This window comes from Rhyacophila brunnea, unplaced genomic scaffold (genome assembly GCF_057557595.1).
Source record: "Rhyacophila brunnea isolate RB1 unplaced genomic scaffold, BYU_Rbru_1.0 scaffold_3, whole genome shotgun sequence".
NCBI lineage: Eukaryota > Metazoa > Arthropoda > Insecta > Trichoptera > Rhyacophilidae > Rhyacophila > Rhyacophila brunnea.
This window is the reverse complement of record NW_028232965.1, coordinates 21933595-21955103: the sequence shown is the minus strand read 5'-3', so window position 1 is coordinate 21955103 and position 21509 is coordinate 21933595. Positions and strand designations below refer to the sequence as shown.

At 33.8% G+C, this 21509-nt stretch overlaps 2 protein-coding genes across 3 annotated transcripts in view; one reads left to right on the top strand and one right to left on the bottom strand.

Moving 5' to 3' along the window:
* Positions 1 to 21509, bottom strand: part of RapGAP1 (Rap GTPase activating protein 1) — an 848483-nt gene that overhangs the window by 523807 nt on the left and 303167 nt on the right. The gene's annotated exons all lie outside the window — the stretch shown is intronic.
* LOC147068059 (uncharacterized) lies at positions 995 to 4960 on the top strand. Its single transcript, XM_085952715.1, has 2 exons — positions 995 to 2208; positions 4015 to 4960. Exons 1-2 carry the CDS (start codon positions 1830 to 1832, stop codon positions 4611 to 4613), a joined length of 978 nt encoding a protein of 325 aa, XP_085808841.1. The 5' UTR covers positions 995 to 1829; the 3' UTR covers positions 4614 to 4960.

Genomic DNA, 21509 nt, shown 5'->3' with positions numbered 1-21509 from the left:
CGGTTCCCGTCTGGATTCCCCATAACCGACTTGTACCTTTTTTTATTTTTTTGCCTCATGTTTTTTAAAAACAGAAAATATTTACTTACACTAAATATTTTTGATTTCAAAATTGTCCCTTTGATGAAAAAGTTTGTGAACCCCTGCTCTAATTTAACAGTCAAAAGTTTAATTAGGATTATCATCCAATGTTTGGTAAAATACCTGTCGCACACTAGGCACGGTGTAGAATTACGCGCAAGTCTTTAGTGTATTGCTGTTTCGCCAACGAGTAGATTAGTCAGATTAGTGAACACACATCCACTGCTCAGAATATTATTGTCGTCCGATGCTCGTCTCGAGTACCGCTTCATCGCGTGGCTTTACCTGTGTTTTCAGAAGCTGCCCATGGACGAGCGGAGCGGCCGGGTCGAGGACGCGCAGGCGCGGGCGGATCGCGATCACGTCACACTACGTTGCGTTTCTTCGTGGCGTGTGTGTGTAGTAAGCAGCTATCGACAACATAATTAGAAATTTAATAACCCATAATAAAAAAATATTTAAATAATTTGACGTCTTAGACTCTTAGAGTACTTATTTTATTTTTATGAAATATGTTATAGTAGTTCCCAGCTATTTTTGTAATAATATTTTTAAATATGTATCTATAGTTCATTTTCAATTTTTCCTCTTGATATTCATATTTGCCAATGCTTGGTCGCATTTAATTTGTAAAAACTATCAATTTGTTAAAAACGAAACACATTTTTCCCGAGGAATCAATTTGTGTAGAAAAATGATAATTCATAAAATATTATGGTTATGAAAAACTTGGACGAGAAATAGTTTTTAGTCATGTTTTCCGTTGAACAAACAAAACGTATTATTTTTACTGCGATAATCTAATTGTACGAACCAATGAAAAAACGTTATAATGAAAAAACTATCACTCCATCCAAACTACCTCCGTAAGTAATCAGCGTGCCGTCAATAAGTCATTTTTTTTTTAAAATCCAAAACTTATTTATATTAGATTGGGATGCCAAGCGACCTGCAAGGTCTAGCGGGGCAGGCGGCTATCGTTAGATAGCTCTGCTAGTTTCTTTTAAAATCGTAAAAAGTATTTTCAGACATAAATTTATCTAAGCATTCCCGTCACGCCGGATATTCCAATAATTTTAAAAACATTATTCTAATACTCATTCATACAAGATAATAATATAATTAAAAACAAATAAACGTATTATCGTTCACATACCATCTACCGTTCTATTGAATATTGTGTAACTTTTGTATTGCAGCTAGAAAGACTATTTACTCTATCAGTCTTCTTGCCGAAAATAGATATGAGAATAGTTCTAAGAATATCTTATCTAACAAGCTTGCGTGTGGATGTGACGCTGTATTAATTTATTTGCTAATTAGTTATTGGTGGTGATAATATATTTAACTGTCTTGTATTCCTTATCATTGCATATTTTATTATTTTTAAAATAATTATTATATTAATGCTCCTGCGCATCTATTCTATACACAAGACTGCTATCGGCAGCTATCGAGGGTAATTTTTCATATGTTTGTATAGAAGTAAATTGTTACAATAAGTTAACCGTCAAAACTGTCTGTTTCGCTGTAAAATTTAGCACACCCAAGAAAGGTGCTGTTAAAACATAGCACTTATTGTAACAATTACATTACAATTTATTGTAGTTGTTAATACTTCGATACAAAACTACCCTCAATAGCTGCAGATAGCGGCCGATAGCAGTCTTGTGTATAGAAAAGATGTGCTGTTTTATCAATAATGTATGTTATCCATTTCACATGTATGTTAAATCTACTATAAAATAATGAAGTACCGAAATAAAATTTCACATTTGCCAAAAAAGATTACTGATGTCTGGAAAAATTGCCGGCGGTTGAATTTGATAGCGAGTAGCGCACACAGTCAAAGCCCCTGCGAAGCGCATTGGTTGAGTCGAGCAGACAGACGAGGGGACGTAGCGCGCGGCCGGCGGGCGCCACCAGTCGAGAGAAACTATTGTAACGTTGAAGTCATGTTCGACTCGGCAGTGTTCATTGAGGAGATACGGAAGAGACCAGCTCTCTGGGATCCCAAGGTTGTCGAATACGGAGCGCGACATGATAGAAACCCAGAGTGGGATACGGTTGGCAAATCCACGTTTCCAAATTGGAGCACGATGGAGGAGATTGAAAAGCTATTGAGAGGTATGTATCTAGTCATATATTCTACGTGCAATATTCTGTGTGTACATAATATAAATATAAGTATATTCTATCTTATGTATAATGATACCGTGTCGAATATAGCTTATCTTACATCTTACAACAATGATATTTTCATTTATATGTACGATTTTTCTTTCTAGTGGCAAACAAATATGGCCAAAAATAAGGAAGTCGTATATTATGAGAAATTAAAATTATTTTATAGCCACATAAAATATTATATTTTCCCATAAAAGAGTATTATTCTAAATGTCGTCATTTTTTGAGTGGGAAATAATGGACGTACCTACATAATATTATAATACTATACTGTCAAAATACATAAAGTATATCGTGGTAAATACGGAACTCGAAATGTTCCAATTTCTCTAAAATTACGACGCAACTCCATTGAAAATTTTACCTAATACCTATATTTTTCATCATACGAATATCTAACATCATTCAAACATACAATATTTATTATCAGTACTCATCCAGGCCCGGTCTTAGGATGGTTGAACCGAGTGGGTCCAATCGAGCCTCGCGCCTTATGTGCTTTTGTGCGTCACAAAAAAAATAATGTAACGGCAAAAAATAAGTTTCATTAAACCCCATTCTTCAATTAAATTATTGTTATTCATTAATTTGATTCTAATACATGTAAAACACAGGGATTTGTGCGGTGGACATAATATTATAATATAATCATAGAAAATTTAACCACATTAGTCAAGAACATAATCTTTGGCGTGTTTATAATAAAGATATTTAAGAAAAACATTCAAAATAACCTCATTAACACCATGAGAAATGAAGTACGAAATAATATGGTTTAATAAATAAAATCAGCGATATTTTGATGTTTTGCCATTTTCTGTTATTGATTCAAAATATAAATTTTAAAAACCATGGAATGATTTGCCGATAAACAGACAAGAAATTATCATATTGATTGGATAAGTAGTTTTGTTATTAAATTTAAGAATTATCAAAATGATCAGTCAATTGTTAAAATATGTAGTTTTTTCAAGTAAACTGCTAAACAAAAAATAGGTACATCATTATAATATTAGCGCCTCGTACCTACTCCAATTATTTGGCATTGCACTTTCTGGGACCGCTGGGAGATTTAAGAATGTAACATCATTTATTGAACATATATAATTTGAAAACTCTTCAGAGAATTATATAATCACTAGAAAAAATCTTTGTCAAAAAACTTACTACACCTAATATGCTCAAAAGAAGTCATTTATATACATAATAAATTATTGTATTGAGATTTTAATAATATCTGTTGTACATAAATTATAATTACTTATTTCATATACTTATTGGTAAAGTTATTTTAACCAATTGATTTTTTTAATTACCAAATAAAATTGTTACTTTCATTGATAGTTTACTAAATAAATAATATATTATATACATACCTAATGCTTATAATAAAATTGTTACTGTTTTTTTTTAATATATTAAATGAACATTTTCTTAACATGTCCGATCCTAATAAGATCATTATGGGTCTCCACAGAGTGGAGGTTTGTAGTTTTGTAGGTTAACAGATTTTTGTTTTTACGAAAATCCGATGTTAGCCACTTTTGCTCAACCTATTCGGTCCATACTCTGACTCAAACACAAATTGAAAAACAATATTTGTAGTTACCATACCCAGGATTCGAACCTGGGATCCACAACGTTATAGGCCGATGTTTAAGCTGCTCGGTCATCGTGGGGGTTAAACAATAGGTAACAGCTAAATTTTCAAACGTGATATACATGTATTATATTTTTTTATTACAGTGAAACAAATGGCAAGTAGATGGAAGAATATAAAGGACAAATATCGACGATCAATAAAAGACAACTTAACCCGCATGAAATTAGGGAAACCTAAAAAGATGTACTTATATCATAGTCAACTCTTGTTTCTTAATGAAGGAAAAGATCCAATTCCGGACAGTGTGTTTGATGGCATCGAAGAATCGGTCAATGATTCGGATATACAATGTGAGGTTGAACCAGAAATTATACCACCCCCGCCTAAAAAAATCCGAAAGAAAGATGGAATCAAAAAGCAGCCAGAAAAGGTGCCGAATAAAACTCTACCGGTGAACTCAACTGTTCCAGAGTACAACACTAATATAAGAGAGGATCGTATGTTTTTTCTTAGCTTGGCTCCTATGGTGTACGGTATGCGTTTAGATATCAAAATTCAGACTAAAATTGAAATTATGCAAATCATCCAGAAGAACAAACAAGCGACAGAACAGTTCCAGCCATCGACGTCAGAAGAATTTTCCAATAATTTCTTAAAAGTTGGTAATATTGTAAAATTCGAAAGAGAAGATAATGGACAGAAACCGCATAGCTCTTCCGATGATTCAGACGCTTCTGAATAATAGTAAATGTATGAAAACAGAGATAGCTTTTTGAAAGTTATCGGCTTAATTAAATAAACAAAATATCTAACTACCTATATGACATTATTTCAATAAACACTATAAAAAGAAACGGTTTTTGTCTGCTTTATTTTACTCACAGAAAGAGGCGAGGTAATTAACTTTGTTTTAAAATATGTGATTTAAAAGTATTGCTTGCCAGAATTAATTAGTTTCTATATGTCCCCTTAAATATTTCCTGACATTAGTAAACTGTTCAATTAAAAATCTCATTATATAGAATCAAAGCCTTGCTTTACCATATTATGTTAAGTCATTGTAAATTTCATGCTGATTTTAATAACGGCAATATTATGACAGTTTCATTTATTATTATTCTGATTATGTAATGATACATACATAAAAGTTATTATATTATAAAAAAAATATTGATACTTAGTCCAAAAATATCCTTCTGTACTGACTAAAGTTTATTTTAATAATTAAATAAAAAATACGAATAATAATTGTTTTTCATTTAATAGTATAATATAAGTACTTACCTGACATACATAATATGCCATTATAATTTCGGATACATTAATGTTCTAATGGATTACCAATTTTACTGTTTTATTAATAATAAAAAAATAAGCCACTACGACATTCAGATTGGAATTATATTAGTAGGTATGTTATATTATAATGATAGAAAAAGTATTTTTTACATTCATACTATAGACTGATTTTTTTATTAGAAGTGTAATAATGTTTACGATTTCCCCGTTGTTAGTAGGGTTTTCTCTTTTGCAAATCCTTATTGTTTAACTAATATAATTAACAACATAATTATTACATTATTGCCAGGTTCCCAACCAATTTTTAGAAGAAGAAAAATAAAACCACTGTCAGTATACTTACTATTATTTGATACAAAATTCTTAATGGATCTCAATTATTGCTGTCTCAGGTCAATGCTAAACGATCATTTGCTATTGACTCGTTGCCATTAGTATTCGCCGGACTCTTCAGTGTTTTGGTCATTACATGCAAATTAAGTGACACCCTAAAAAAAACTCTTGATATTAGGTCAGGTCGAAGGTCGGCGAGGGCGAGAAATAGCTCTCACAGGTTTCACATTTGCATGCTATTGAATGCCGAAATGGATGAAAGTCATGAAGAAAGCTGTCAGACGGCCAAATCATCTGGATCACGATCCTTCGTCATGGGGTCTCGATAAAGAAGAATAATTCCTTAGTGAGGACTCACTGATAGACGTTATACAAAACTCGCCAATAAAATAAGTGGGTTAATGTAGCATTAGAGCCAAAGCTGTATCTGTTGCTAAATATTATATCGGCTATTAATAATTCCCACTATTATGCGCAATGTTGAAGTAATTTAAAGTAACTTTGGTCATTCTAGAAATTCTATTGAAAGTTTTATACGAACGACACATTTTAACTGGAATAACTTTTTCCAAAGCTTCTATGACCGATTTTTACTACCTGCTGCGGTTTACATTGCGGTCATTGCGAAACTAACTGTTCATGATGATTTTCCGATTCATCACACGTGTCTACCTGTATACAATGAAAACGCGAGCTCAGCATGATATGGGTTGGTAGGTATTAGACTATAAAAGATCTTTTATTAAATGTTTAATAGCGTTTCTTTTAAAAGCACACTTTTATAAAACACAAGAAACATGTTTTATACAAAATATTTGCAAAAACAAATGTATGTTGGCGTGTAAGTTTATAATCTAAGTGACGTATTACACGTATTATTTTGTGGGTAATTCCTTGATGACTTCCACTTTAAAACGAGCTGTCAAAAGAATAAATATATGATGCATCTACTGATAATAATAACATGCTAATAATTTAATTCCCATCAAATAAAATCGTTGATTTGTATGCATTTTACAATCTACTGAATTTTGAAAAATTCATCTGGCAACAGAAATATTTTTGTACCGTGGACATATTCGTACACACCAGATCGTGCTTTTGCGTAAGATAAACCATAAGACTAAGGCCAAATGTGTGAAAGTGAAGATGAAGAAAATTTTCTCGATTAAATTAGCTGCAGGCTATTTCACATTGTAGATTCATTTGTAGCAGATGTCACACTTTTCGGGTCTAATATTTTTTTTACCAAGGTTATACGAAATAAAAACTCCTTCCATCGGTGTCAGAATCGTAAAATCCTATAAGTAATATTTTTTCTTAAATACGTATAAGTACCTTTTTGTATAGGTACTTAATATAATTATATAAAAAAAATGTCATTAAGTCAAAAAAAAATATTTTTTGATTGTTTTGTGGCCATATTGGTATTTTATGGGTCTCCTATTATGATTCAGCACAACAAAATAAAGTCTAAACTGAAAATTCACCAAATCAGATATTAATTATAAAAAGAAATAGCCAAAATATCGGCATTTGTCAAGTTTAAGTTAAAATTAGTAGATATTCATCACCAAATTGATTAAATCAATCAAATCAGATGGTACTCGTAATTATGGAAAATTGAATTTTTCTCCGCCATTTTGCAATAATTTTATTTAGGGGTTCCTGTCAGTGGCGGTTCGTGGATATTATAACTGGGGATGCTGCGGTTGATTAAAAATAAAAATAAAAATAAATGATCATTTGGATTATATTTTACTATTAACATCAAAATTATTAAAATTAAATATTATAAGCGTTTTTATTTCATTATAAAATTGATTCCTCTGTCTTTTTTTCCTGGAAAGAAAGAAGGTCTATCACCTTTTAGTTGCTCTCGACATCTGTCGCGACTCGCGCCGCGCGTCGCTACTGGCTCAGAGCCGCTGTCCCGACAACGCTTGGGGATGCTGCAGTTCCGCAGTTCATATGGAATAGCCGCCACTGGTTCCTGTAAGTATATATTTGAAGTGGCTCAATATCTTAAGCTCACTCTGTAGTCTGTGGATATGCCAAAGTTAATGCTTTTATACAAAATTGCTCCTTTTTAGCTATGCCACTGGATTACGGATTTACGGCCAGTAGATGTGTTCATAGCAAAAGTTGGGAAATGCCAAACTGCCAGCAAGTCCCATCTGCTGGCCTCCCCGTGGCAACCTCCGGGCAATGCAGCGTACGCTGTAGCTAACAGCAGGGGGCGAAGGGCGAGTGACCGGCGCCATAAAACTGGCCTTCTGGCTAAGGGAAGGAAATCCCCGACAGAAAAACCTGGTCGAGCCGACCTTCAGGGCCCTCGTGGCTCAGGCCTCGGGAGCGCTGGGCTAATCACCTTGCCTCCTTAACCGAAACAGATTAACAAAACACCTACACAGCAGCCTCGGACGACAACCGGCTCTGTAAAACGACGACCTTGCATGGAAATGGACAATGAAACAGGTAGAGTAATCCTCTCTAACAACTCGAGTATGCGCATTGGGACATATAATGTTCGCACCCTGCGTACCCCCGGAAAGGACCTGCACGCCACACGCATCATGCACACCTATGGTGTGGACATCCTAGGGCTGAGCGAAGTGCGCTGGAAAGGAGCCGGGAGAAAGTTGATTGAGGGTTACTCTATTGTCTACTCAGATCAGGAGCAATACCATCGCCAGGGAGTGGCAGTAATGATGTCAAAGAGAGCGGCCCGTTGCCTCGTGAAATGGGAACCAATCTTGGAGAGACTGATACGTGCCTCCTTCAAGACGCCTGGTAGCTCCTTGACCGTCTTTCAGTGCTACGCCCCTACTGAGGATGCCGACGCGCAGACAAAGGATGCTTTTTACGATTCTCTCCACGCGGCAGTCTCCGCCATCCCCCGAAGAGACCGCATGATTGTAATGGGGGATTATAATGCGAGAGTAGGAGCAGACCCGGTGCTTGGCCCCACGGTGATGGGACGACACGGCCTCGGTGACCCCAACGATAATGGTGAGCGGCTCGTAGAATTCGCCACTCTGAACGAGCTTGCAATCGGAGGCACTGTTTTTCCCCACAAAGACATTCACAAATATACGTGGACGTCTCCTGATGGACGCACGAGGACGCAGATTGACCACTTCTTGTACAGCTTGAAGCACCGAAAGGAACTTCTCGACGTGCGTACTTACAGAGGCGCCGATATCCATAGCGATCATGAGTTACTTATTGGAAACATCCGAGTAAAACTCAGTCGCCAGGCGAGGCCTCCAAAGCGCGAACGAATTGACGTTGAGAAGCTCCGACGCCGAAGAATTCGGACCGACTTCGAAACTGCTGTACGAGATAGTGTAGATCGTATCTACGAGCGGCACAAATCTGAATCCGACCTCATTGAGGCGGACTGGAGCCTCATAAAGAGTGCGATTGTGTCGTCGGCTCGTACCGTCCTTGGTACCAGAAGGAGTGAGCAGCCAAAGTGGATGTCTGATGAAACGTGGGTTGAAATTGGTGAACGAGCCAGGCTGAAAGCCCTGAGAGACGAGGAGAGAGACCCCGACCGAACCGAGGACCGCCGGACTGACTACCAGACCCAAGACAGGGTAGTCAAACGATCCGTGCGGTTGGACAAGCGCAATTTTATGAACCGGCAAATTGAAGCGGCAGAGGAGGCAGCAAGCAGAAATGACACCAGGAAACTCTTCCGAATCACCCGTGAAGTCTGCGGCAGGCGACCACCGACTCCCGGAGCCATTCGTGGTCCCAGTGGAGCAATAGAGTCTGACGCAGAATGCGTCAAGAAGATTTGGAAGGCTGTGAAAAGGCTCAAGAACGGAAAGGCACCGGGGGGAGACGGGATTCATCCTGAATTCCTCAAGTACAGCTTGAGCGCAATCCTGCACCCTATGTTTCATCTGATGACAAAGGTGTGGGAAGAAGAGCGCTGCCCAAGGGACTGGGTGAACGGTGAAATCATCACACTTCTTAAAAAAGGTGACCCTCTAAGCTGCGACAATTACCGAGGCATTACGCTACTCAGTGTTCCGGGAAAGATTTTGGCAAACATCATTTTGATGAGAATAAGGGACCCAATAATGCACGTCCTCAGGAAAAACCAAGCCGGGTTTCTACCTGGTCGAGCGTGTGCAGACCAAATCCACAACCTTCGATGTCTTCTCCAGCAGAGCCATGAGTTGAACAGTCCGATGGCTTGCTGCTTTGTGGATTATGAGAAGGCTTTCGACAGTCCGCACCGCCCCTCCCTCTGGATGATACTGGGAGCATACGGGATCCCTCCCAAGATCATTGCCATAATCAAAAGCCTGCACGAGAATAGCGAATGCTGTGTCAGAATTGGAGACACTGTCACGGAATGGTTCGGGGTCACGACCGGAGTCAGACAGGGTTGTGTCCTTGCACCGTTTCTCTTTATCATTCTCTTTGACTTCATACTACTCACGATTGTACTCGGTCAAAACCAAATGCCGCCTATTCGACGCTTGCATTCTGATGGTGCTGCTTTACGGTAGCGAATCATGGCACCTTACGAAGGCTCAGAGCAACCGTATACTGAGCTTCGAAAACAGATGTTTGCGACGAATACTGGGTGTGCGGTGGTATGACTTTAGGAGCAACGAGGAGATAAGAGAACGTACCAAGCAGCCTCTCATCACACTGAAAGTGAAGAGGCGACGTTGGACCTGGCTCGGCCACGTGCTGCGGATGCCAGAAGAGAACTTTAACCTGGCTTGCCTGTTCTTCAAGCCGACCGGATTCCGGCGTCCTGGAAGGCCGCTAAATACAATCTACAGAGTGTATACGGCGGAGCTACGGGATGCTGGTTTGACCTGGAACGAAGCAAGAAGACTGGCGAGCGACAGGGATTCTTGGAGGCGCCGCGTGGTGTCCATATGCTCCAGCTAAGGGGCGGATATGGGCAAAGAAGAAGAAGAATATTTGCATTCCTTTTCTTGAATTGTTATTCATTTATTTATAAGTCTTTCATGATAATTCATAAATGTGCACGCAATGCTTATCACTTGTCACTACTATTATTAGCATTCATAATATAACAGACATATTAATAGAAAATATGTTAAAAAAGTTAACCTTCAGAATAATTGCAATACCTGTGCAGTAGATCAAATTTAATACTTATGTGCAATGTTTTGTGTCAATTGTGTATTTCATCTATGCATGTATTATTTTTCAATCATTAATAACTCGTCATCGACTATGTATCCATAATATTATTATGACATGTTTAAAAAAGACTATAAAAAACCAGAAAAAGATAACTACAGGGAATTATAAAAATCTAATAAAAAATCGAACAGATATTATATTATGGACCGGAAAACATCGCCGATCTGGGATATAACAATATTACCATACATATACATTAAAATCCTCTAAGAGGAGATTAGAATTAATTGTGAAATATATGTACTATTATTCTTCTATGAAGTTGTAAGTAAGTTGGAAGGTATTTATTTCTATTTATTACGGTTTCTGGTCATATCTTGAAGCAATGAGCGTCTTTCTACCCAACATCTCTCATTCCGTCAATCTTTTCAGTTACCTATAAAGAAGTAAGTAGAGTACTTACTTATTTATGTGGATAATAAGATTTCTCTGTACTTCTCCACTATATTAATAACCTTCACTTTATTATTAATCCGTATCTCAAAAGCTTCCGGAAAAAGTATGAAGGTTTCTTTAATTTTCTCGTTTCTAACATTCCTTTGACTCTCGATTTACAAGGGTAGGTAAATTGAAAAATAATTTCCCTGTGTGAGCGATTTCTTGGAAATCTTATTATCTTCATAATATATTCAACCATTTTAATGGTGTAAATTGTTAATTGTTTGTAGAAATACATTGTATTATTTAAAATAAAAAAACAATATACCTACATAATTATAATTGTTACGGCGTTTTATTAATTATTTTCTTATACATTTTTATTGCTCGTCTAAAATCACGTTAGAGGTAAATGAATCATTTTTAAAAATACAATAATATTATGGATCACTTAGCACTTCTTAGTAGGATTACTATAAACGATACGTTTAATTCAAAAGTATACAGTTTATTTTATCACCACTTAATGTGAATTTAATCTATTCGAAGTTTAACATTAGATTATGGTAAGTGTTTTTTTTTACATTTTTATCGGTGAATCAAGAATCAATTAACTGTATAAGAATAATATCCAATTAATATTTAATTTAGTACCCAGGTAGTATATTTTATATTTGTACTAAAAGTTATCAGTATTATGCATCAGGTAGTTTTTTTATGATGCGAAGGCTCGCTAGGTAACATACTACACAAATCTTTTACAATTTTATTCAACCTTACGATAAATATATGCATCTAATTGCATGCTGTTTTTATGAGGTGTAATGTATAGTATTTTATTCAAATAGTAAATTATAATTTTACTACCATCTCACACGTGACAAAATACTGCACGGCACAACCATTTTTCATTCATGACTATAAATTCGGTGACAAACTGTGGGCGATTCATTGTGATTGCCTTGAACGCGAAGAAAAAGTTAGCCGTGCGTTGAGAATGCAGTTAGTTACACTCGATCTATCACTTGCATCAAATTATAACAGGAATTGCATTAGAACGATGATTAACCGCATTAATGATTATAAATAAGAAGTAACGGCGAATCGAATGCAACTCGAAGGTATTATCAATTTCTCAATGCTAATGTTGTATTGAACAACTGGGTTTACACCGCACCGTATCGTATTATTTTGTATATTATGCCTACTTACAGTTTTATGACTTTAGATGGGAATATTTTAGCTGCATTATGAAAACTGAATGTTTACTGATTAAAATCAATGGTTGGAAAAGATATCATTTAATGTTTAATTATTGAAAATGCGATATAATTAATATTTAAGTTAAATTGAATACGTCTTATTTCCGAAGTTCGAACTCTAAACATACCTAAGACGATTTAACAAAAAATAAAAAATTAGTAAACATCATGTGTTTTTTACCACGTTTTTTTTAGCTCGTATTCTTGTTTGTCCAGTACAAATTTTTTCTTGTGTGTCCAGTACAAATTTTGTCTTGTTTGTCCAAGATTTTTTACTAACTTCCCGACTAGCTAGACATTTGAAACATTTAGAATATATCAGAACACGACGACAATGCATTCTTTTAATACTTTTAGCCATCTTTAAGCAGAATTGAAATCATTTTCAGATAATTCTGTTTTGTATCGAAAGTTATTTCGGAAAAAAATCGTAAAAAGTAAAAAACTATTATTGGTTGCTAAGGGGGTCCTAGCAACTAAATTATTAATATATACGTGCGTTACTATGGAAATCAATATAAAATGTCAAAATGATATTTCAGTATTCTATATTCATTCAGTATTTCTATCAAGTACACAATTTATTAATACATAGAATTGTCAAGTTTATATATATTCAACAGAAAATTAAAAAACGTGGTATATAAAAAGTTTTTTTATCTTGTAATAATTATTATAATATCAATTTTAATAAAAATGATTGAAATGTGAACTATGACAGTATAAGTAATGCTAACGACATGTTACGCCGTTTCTCAAGCAGCTAATATTTTCGCGCGATACGTGTATATGGAAAATGGTCGCGCGAATTTACATCACGCGATATAATATTCGCTGCGTGTGAAATGGGGGTTTGGATGGTTGAATCGGTAACAATGTAATAAAAAAATATGCGTATTCGTATCATTGAAGCATTTACTTGCAAAAATAAATAAAATTGTGGCTTGCTTTGCGTCAGGTTTTGGTCACTTAGGTACCTACTTAACTACTGTTGTTTCCGAATTTACGTGATAGTGTGGATGAAAAGGGAAAAAAAAACTAACTTTAAGTCAACTGGACCAATCGGCTATCTCAAACTAGAAATCCTTCACACTTTGGTGCACACCATACATAACCAGGGTCTTGAGAATTTCTTTATGTGGTGCTCTCAGTACAATAGTTATTGTGGAGGACGTGTCTAGTTCGTTATACCCAAAAGGGTGTGGATATGTGGCAAATTGTGAAAAGAAAACATTTAGTCCATTTGATTAAACTTTTTTCTAAATCAAGGCATTTTTATCTCAAAACGAAAAATGCATTTAATAAACACTAAAGGTCGCTATAGATAGACTATAGAGGAATATACAATGCGAAATGACTTAAATAATTATTAAGCTAACTTAATAATTATTATTATAAATATTTTCTCAGCTTCCCTTAGAAGCTATATTTACATCATGAAGGTTTGTACATATTTGATTCTAATGTAGTCCATAACAATAGCAATAACAACGTCAATCTATTGTTTTGTTTAATAAATAGAATAATAATACACGATATATAAAAATTTAACGCTCTTTATTGAATATATACCTATCTAGAAACATCATGCATTTTTGCAACACATCAGAAAACATATGAGTATTAAAGATTCTTCTTCTTTTTCTTTCGACCATGTCCGACCCTAATATGATCATATGGGCCTCCACAGAGTAGAGGTTTGTATTAACAGATTTTGTTTTTTACGAGAAATGGATGTAAGCCACTTGCTCAACCTATTAGGTCCATACCCTGACAGACACAAATTGAAAAACAATACGTGTACTTGCCAGACCCAGGATTCGAATCTGGGACCCACAGCGTTATAGTCCAACGCTTAATCGCGACGGCCACAATAATTGTATATACCTACATTTTGAAAACACCTTATATATACATAGGTAGGTACTAGAAAAACCCAACTTTGAAAAAAATACAACACCCAACAGGACTTGAACTTATATCCACTAGATTCACGCCAATGTGCTTTAACAAATTAAGTTACGGGAATACTACTTAATTACGACGAATTTAACTAGTTGTTCTAACATGAAATGCTTATCAAATTGCGCTATTGTTGACTATCGATTATTCTGTTTTAAATTAAGATATCATTAATTGCAGCAATTACTAATCGTCGCCATGATTTCACCAAATTTTTATTTATAACGTACTTACAATTGCCAATAATTTAATAAACCATTTATTTTATTCAATTTTATGGGTTATTCAACAAAATAGTGCACACTTTTTCATTCATACATATTTGTTTTCGATGAATTAAGAATACATATTACACATGTTGTTGGTTAGTTTTTAAAATTCATTAATTCCTACCTAAACCAATACATAGTAGATAAAAAAATATTATTCTATCTATAAAGTATCCCAAATGATGTATGATTTAATGGCATAATATTAGATATTTTATAGATAGACGACTATTTTTTGCCGATTATGTATTATGGTTTGTTTTTCGCCGTGTTTAATTGAATTTAAAAAAAACTAACCAATACTATCTGCAATTTGTAGTCTGCATCACCATCTATAATTAAAATTGTAGGCTTAGTTCAATGAAAACAAATACATATGGCTGACATTGTGCAATATTTAGGTTAAATCTTAACGGCTTACCTTTACCCTTCGCCACTTTACTATTACATTTCTATGTAAAATTAAAATTTATATTCACTCATTTTAATAGTGTATTTTTAGTATCTAGATATTAAATTTATGCTTGTCGCGTTTCTTTCGCTTTTCATATGATGTGGTTTAATTTTTTATGATCGCGTTAACTTTTCTCTACGTATCGTACGATATTTAGTTAAAATATAACTACAGCATATGCCATTATAATAATCTGCGTGCAGCATACAAACGTAGTCTACTTTAAACGCCTACTTATAATGCGATTTTGCGGAAAACTTTCACACAACTCATTTTAAATAGTTCAGATGTTGTTTGAAATTAATTTTGTTTTCTGAATTCTTAACTTTGAATCGTATAATCAATGTAAAAATCATATCCATCACATAAAACTCGTGTTTTATTTATTTTTAACATTAATATCTAACATAAACATATTGATAAAATGTCGCCTTGTACATAATTGTAATAAATTAAGATTCACCTACATGAAACGCGCCAATCATTTGTGTATTATTATGTATTATAATAATTATCCGAATTAAGGCTATACCTTAGTTGAGGCATGGTCTAAAAAGATCGTGGCTAGGCGATGCGCTGATTGCGGGTCGCGGGTGCAAATGACGCATGCCGACCGAAATATAATCTCTCATATAAATCCAACATGCGTCCATTTAATGTTCTGTTTATTGTTCTAAAATTTTCTTTCTTAACTTTCTTCTTTAAGCACTACGGTGCATGGTTGCAGCATCAGTCCCGTGCGGCTCCGTCTCGGGACGGAATGAGCACTTAAAATCACTTCTTTCAGACACGTTTAAAGCGTCATAGAAAGCGGCCGTGCATATTCACGGCTGTGCATATATGACGGGTGGTGGTGGGCACTTTGTTCTATTAGTAACAATAATAATATATTCATTGACATGTTTTATTTTTCAAGTAAATGGGTAACGTTTTTAGTCATCTTTACACGATTTAAGAATTAATACCCCCGTCGCCATCACGAAACAAATTGACGTAATCACACCTCGACGTTCGTTCTCCAAATGCCAGCCAGTCCAAAATTTCGTCGCGCTTATAGTTGAAAATTATTTGCCGTTTCACTGATGTATCGTCTTAATAATTTTGATTAAATATAAAGTGTAAATTAGGCGCTATGCACACTGACATTCGATTCGACACGAATGTTACAATACTAACTTATAAATGCCAATAAGAGTTGCATTAAATATTCCCATGCAATTTAATCCATAGAGTCAAAAACATCAAAAACTCAATATAACAACAATCAACAAAATATTCACGTCAGATAAACGTCAATTATACATCAGAAAATGAAACATTGATTTGATATTGGCGTAACAATAATAAATAGGTGGAAATATTGGATACGATTTTCAATTGGAAAGATTTTGCTATCCTGCATAGTGTTTTAATTTTTGGAAAAATATTTTTTAATCTAACGTTCTGGGGCGACGGTCTTTTATACTAGCTTGATAAGCGACTAGCGCATTATGCATTTGTTTATTTATAATATTAGCGTAATTCATACTAAGCGCCTATAATTATGTTTCATGAGTCATAAAATGTTCTCTCTAACCAAAAATTAAGCATCAACGCTGTGATACAGCATTAAGTTAGACGTGAATACCAACAACATACCATCGATACATTCAACGGGTTACAGTCGTGTCAAGTTTTTATGTGAGACCCACCTTAGAGTTTTGCGTATTTTATATCAAATTTGTTAAACTAAATAAGTTATTATTGTATATTGATGATTTGAATATTTACGTGAGATGAAAATGAAATATTATTTTGATTGGTTTTGTATATTTATTTGTCACAAACGTCATACCAAATTGTAGCTTCATCGCGGAATAACTCTTGCTGGTGAGATTTTTAGACGCTGAAAAATAATTCTTAACAATTTAATCGTATACATTGATAACTTATTTTTACGTATTGTTGTTTTAATTTAATAAAACGCAATTTTTTTTTGTAGTACTTATTCCACTTTTAATCAATAGATTAGGACTGGTTTCGTCCGCCTCAGTTAACAAAATAAAATAAAATATTTTTACGTCTCAACACGCTCGGTATTATGTTAAATATGTACCTAAATAATTCATAAAATACAATATTATAGAGTAAATAGTCTTAACAAAGATTATTTAAACGTCGACTCTTTTCCCTAGAAAGCGATTTTATCTCATTGGGTTATATTATTTCCTTTTACCAATATTATAATCATTCGATTTTCATGAACCAAGTAATGTACAGAATCCTTAGGGCTTTAAATGCCTGCTATTAAGTAGGAAAAGCAATATGCGGTGGCTCGGATAAAGCACCCTATCTCTTATCGCAAAAGGTTGATGTAATATATATGTAAATATATGTTTTTCATGATTCTCTGGATAGAAAAGGTAAAACAAATTACTTTGCATACGAAACATTTATCGGAAAAAGTACGGCCCGAAATTTTCCTTCGCCCATCTCGTATGCCAAGCTGAGAGGCTACCGAACCAGTGTCCATTTAATTTTTTAAGTGTTTTTTTTTTAAGAAAATTGGCTTATACATTATATTTTACAATGATAGTTAACCTCTTTTCGTTGATTAAAATATATTGGATAATTTATCATATACATTTACTTATCTTTACTTCCAAAACTATTTAAAAGATACACGTATAAACGAATAACTACACACTAAAGTGACTAAAGCAACTTAGCCAACCATTGATTAATAGAATGAGCTTTACTGAAGCACGGATTCTGTTTCCTCTAAAGAAATACTAATATGAAAAGGGGTTATACTCTGTTTTGCAATCACATTGATAGTTTTCCATATTTAAGTACAATATTAATTATTGTAGATATTGTGGCGAGTCGGAAAGATTTTAGTTTAACTTTGACAACATTGGAATATTGCAGAACCAAGCGATGACCTGGCACACAGCCCATTCGGTGTGACAAATTCTGGAATCACTTTCTCAATTGTACTTAAATCCATTGGTCGCATATTCTTACTTGTCACATCTTTCCATATGTTTTTTTTTACTTTTCATATTTAACTTAATCTTAATTATAAAAATGGTGTATTAGAATACGAACAATAAACAGAATTAACGGAAATAGAGTGATGGATGACTTCGTATAACTGTCCCTATAAATCTTTGCCCGTAACTGGTAACCCCGAAATTCCTACCGTAAGTTAATTCACTAATAAACAAAATTACCGCTGCAATAATAATTACGTAAGCTCCGCTTGCGATTAGTGGACTCGGGATCGAATCGTACTAACTGGAAAAAATCACTATCACAATAATCTTAATCTTCCGCTGACGATTCAGCGTATTCGTACCATCCCACGGGTATATAGAATAATCTAATTTAGTAACATATGAGCTTATATTGAGTTTCGTTAACTTTTGTGTAAATTGCATTTTTTTTTATTCAATGCACTCCTGAATATATAAAAATATAATTCACTATATTATTGAAAAGTAATAATATTAATCAAATTATTAGTTAAAAATATGAAGTATTTTAATATAGAGACGCATACAATATACAAATTAAAACATGAACCCACATTTCTTGTAAAGTTTTTACATTCGATTACTTCCCTTAGGTTCACATTATTATTTTTTATGAATATTATCTTTCGATAGACGGTCGTAACGGAACGTATTACTAACGCAAACACAGTTAATATAATATTATGTTAGTAAGTTATGATACTTATCGTTATGTTGAGAATAATAAAAGACTGCTTCCTTCTTTCCGTTTTATGCCTACAATTCCGGAAAGTGAAAATTAAAGAAAAAAATTCTGAAATATAAAATTAGATGATGTTTGCTCGGAAGCCCACAAAGTGGGATGCCTTTTCGTAAACAAAAAATTTACATTAGTCGTATAATGCAAAAAAATTACGACTAACATTTCGGTTTACGTCAGTCACAAAGTCGAAATTGAAGAGGGAACAAAATTAAATTTTAAAAAATATAATTCAACGAAAATGGAGCGTTCTTATCTCAGTTCAGCACGAATCTGAAAAGCTCGAAGAAGCTCGAAAAAAAATTAAGTTGAAATACGATCATAAAAGCCTGCATTTAATTTTCAAAAATCGAGTACATTATTGAAAATATATAGGTTCCTACCGTTCTTAGAATAAACTCACGCACCACTACATATTGCGGTGGATACCTTAATCCACATAACGATTAAGACTGGGCTAGTCCATGTATGTATATGGATTAAGATAGGCAAACGTAATATATTTGAACTACTTCACAACTTTTAAATTTTAGCAGTGGTCCATATCCAACTTATGTTTAGGTAATGAAAAAAAATGAGGAAAATCCTATTTTAAAATCAGTTCGATTTTAAAATAGTTTTTAAACTTAAAGCATTTAATGATTATGAGAGTCATGTCTGATTATGACATTGCAAATGATGATTAAAAAAATAATAAAGGAAGACGTTGCATCTTGTGGTTAAAAATATACGTGTCCGGTAACTTGCACGAATTAAATTTGGCGGAAACCAACTGGCCAATTTACAAAGGAAGCCTAAAAATTTTGCCCATAATATTGTTGTCTATGACTGCAGCGATGTCCGAAAATTAATAATAAGGTAAATTAAAAAAATCTATGGTATTCAATCACATATAAATATAAATTTTTTTTAGAAATAATTTTTTAAATAATGATTTTTGATGCATATAAATATTTAGAAAAACACATAATTTAAACTCATCGCTCAATCTTATGTCGTCAGTGAGCTATTGAAATGTCATCGATTTAGTGTGTCGTTGTGATTAGTTTGTACCTATTCATCGTATATAATATCGTATTATCTTCTTATTTCCCGTAAGTATACCTGAAAAGTGTTCCTTTTCTCTGATATCCACAGCCTACCTCTTTCCAAAAGTCACCCTATACTGATATACTATAATATCGAGGGTATACTGATAGAACGCATTATTTCAGTTTTTTTCTGTTTTTCTGTTTTAAATGCCAAAATCTATACAATTTTACGCTCTACGTCCTGGTAAAACGCACAAAGGCATATGATATAATGGTGAGAAAATAGAAACATTATTAAATCATATTGTTATTTTTTTATTCTGATAGAAAGCATGATAATGACCTAATGCATTCTGTGTATACAAAATACAGGACTTGTAACATGTCGTATATTGTGTTTGCCATAAAGATTAGTCTTTATAATGTAGAAAAAATGTTTTTAAATCATAAAAAAATCTACGTGGGAGAACGCTTTGAAAAAAAAATTAAAGTCCTTTTTGCGATTATCTCAGAACTTGTTTTAATGAGTTAATGCTTTCTGTCAGTATACCCTCGATATTATATATTATGTATTTTAACGATTAATTCTACATTACTTTCTGTGAATTTCAAATAATAAAAACCACCGTTTTTTTTTAAATTCTTGAACATCTAAATATATTTAGCAGTGTATATAAAACGCTGAGATGATGATGAATACAAGTGAGTTACAACTCAAGAGTGTGGACGGAGAGAAAATCTAAATATAAAACAGACCCTAACCACAGCATAAGTCAGATTGCACAATCTCATTTCTTCTCTATTTTATAGCGACCGTATAAAGTAAGTGGCATTGTTACGATTAACATTCTTTCAAAGAGCGTGTCCATCTTATCTTCTGATTAATGAGCGTGGGCTCGGAAAAAGTTATTTGCACGAACAGAGCAGGAGATAAAAGTTTGGGGAGTGTTGATACGAGTTGCAGACGTGATTATTTAGAACCATGCACGAAAATTCTACACTAATAACACTAACTGTAAAAATCATCTGAAAGTATACCCACAGAAAAACTTGTTGATATCACGTTTCCGAGAATTTAAAAAAATATAATTAATTCAATACAAAACGAGCTGGCTCAGAAGAATAATAAAACTTTTCCCCATAAATTAAATAACTTCATTATGCATCTATAAGTAGGTACCCCAAATATACGGCGACTTTTTAAACATATTTTTTCAAATAAACTTCATCAATCGTTCTAGCCCAGTGGTGGCGAGCCTATAGCATACGTGCGAAAATTTCGTCGGCAGTCGAAAGCATTGTATATAAATTGAATCGTCCTTAAAAATAAGTGTTTGTCCCAGATTTTAGCTGCGACTTAATTTCAAAGGGCAGACATGGTATTGAGGCGGAGCGTACTGCTGTCAGCAGTATCTAGCTTGAGAATACAAAGTATAGAACTTAACACAACTTACATTTAGATTACATATCTAAAAATATTACATTTTTTTTTTAAATAAATCAAAGACAAACTTATAATAAAAAAAAAGTTTTACAAAATATGCGTTCATTTCATAGCTGTACCTTTAACGTATTTATCAGAAAAATATAGTTTAATAAGGTATTTAGAATATCAGATAACTTTTTTGGATGATTCATAGTTTCAATATATTTCATATTAAATTTTAAAAAGAAATCGAATTTCTAAAT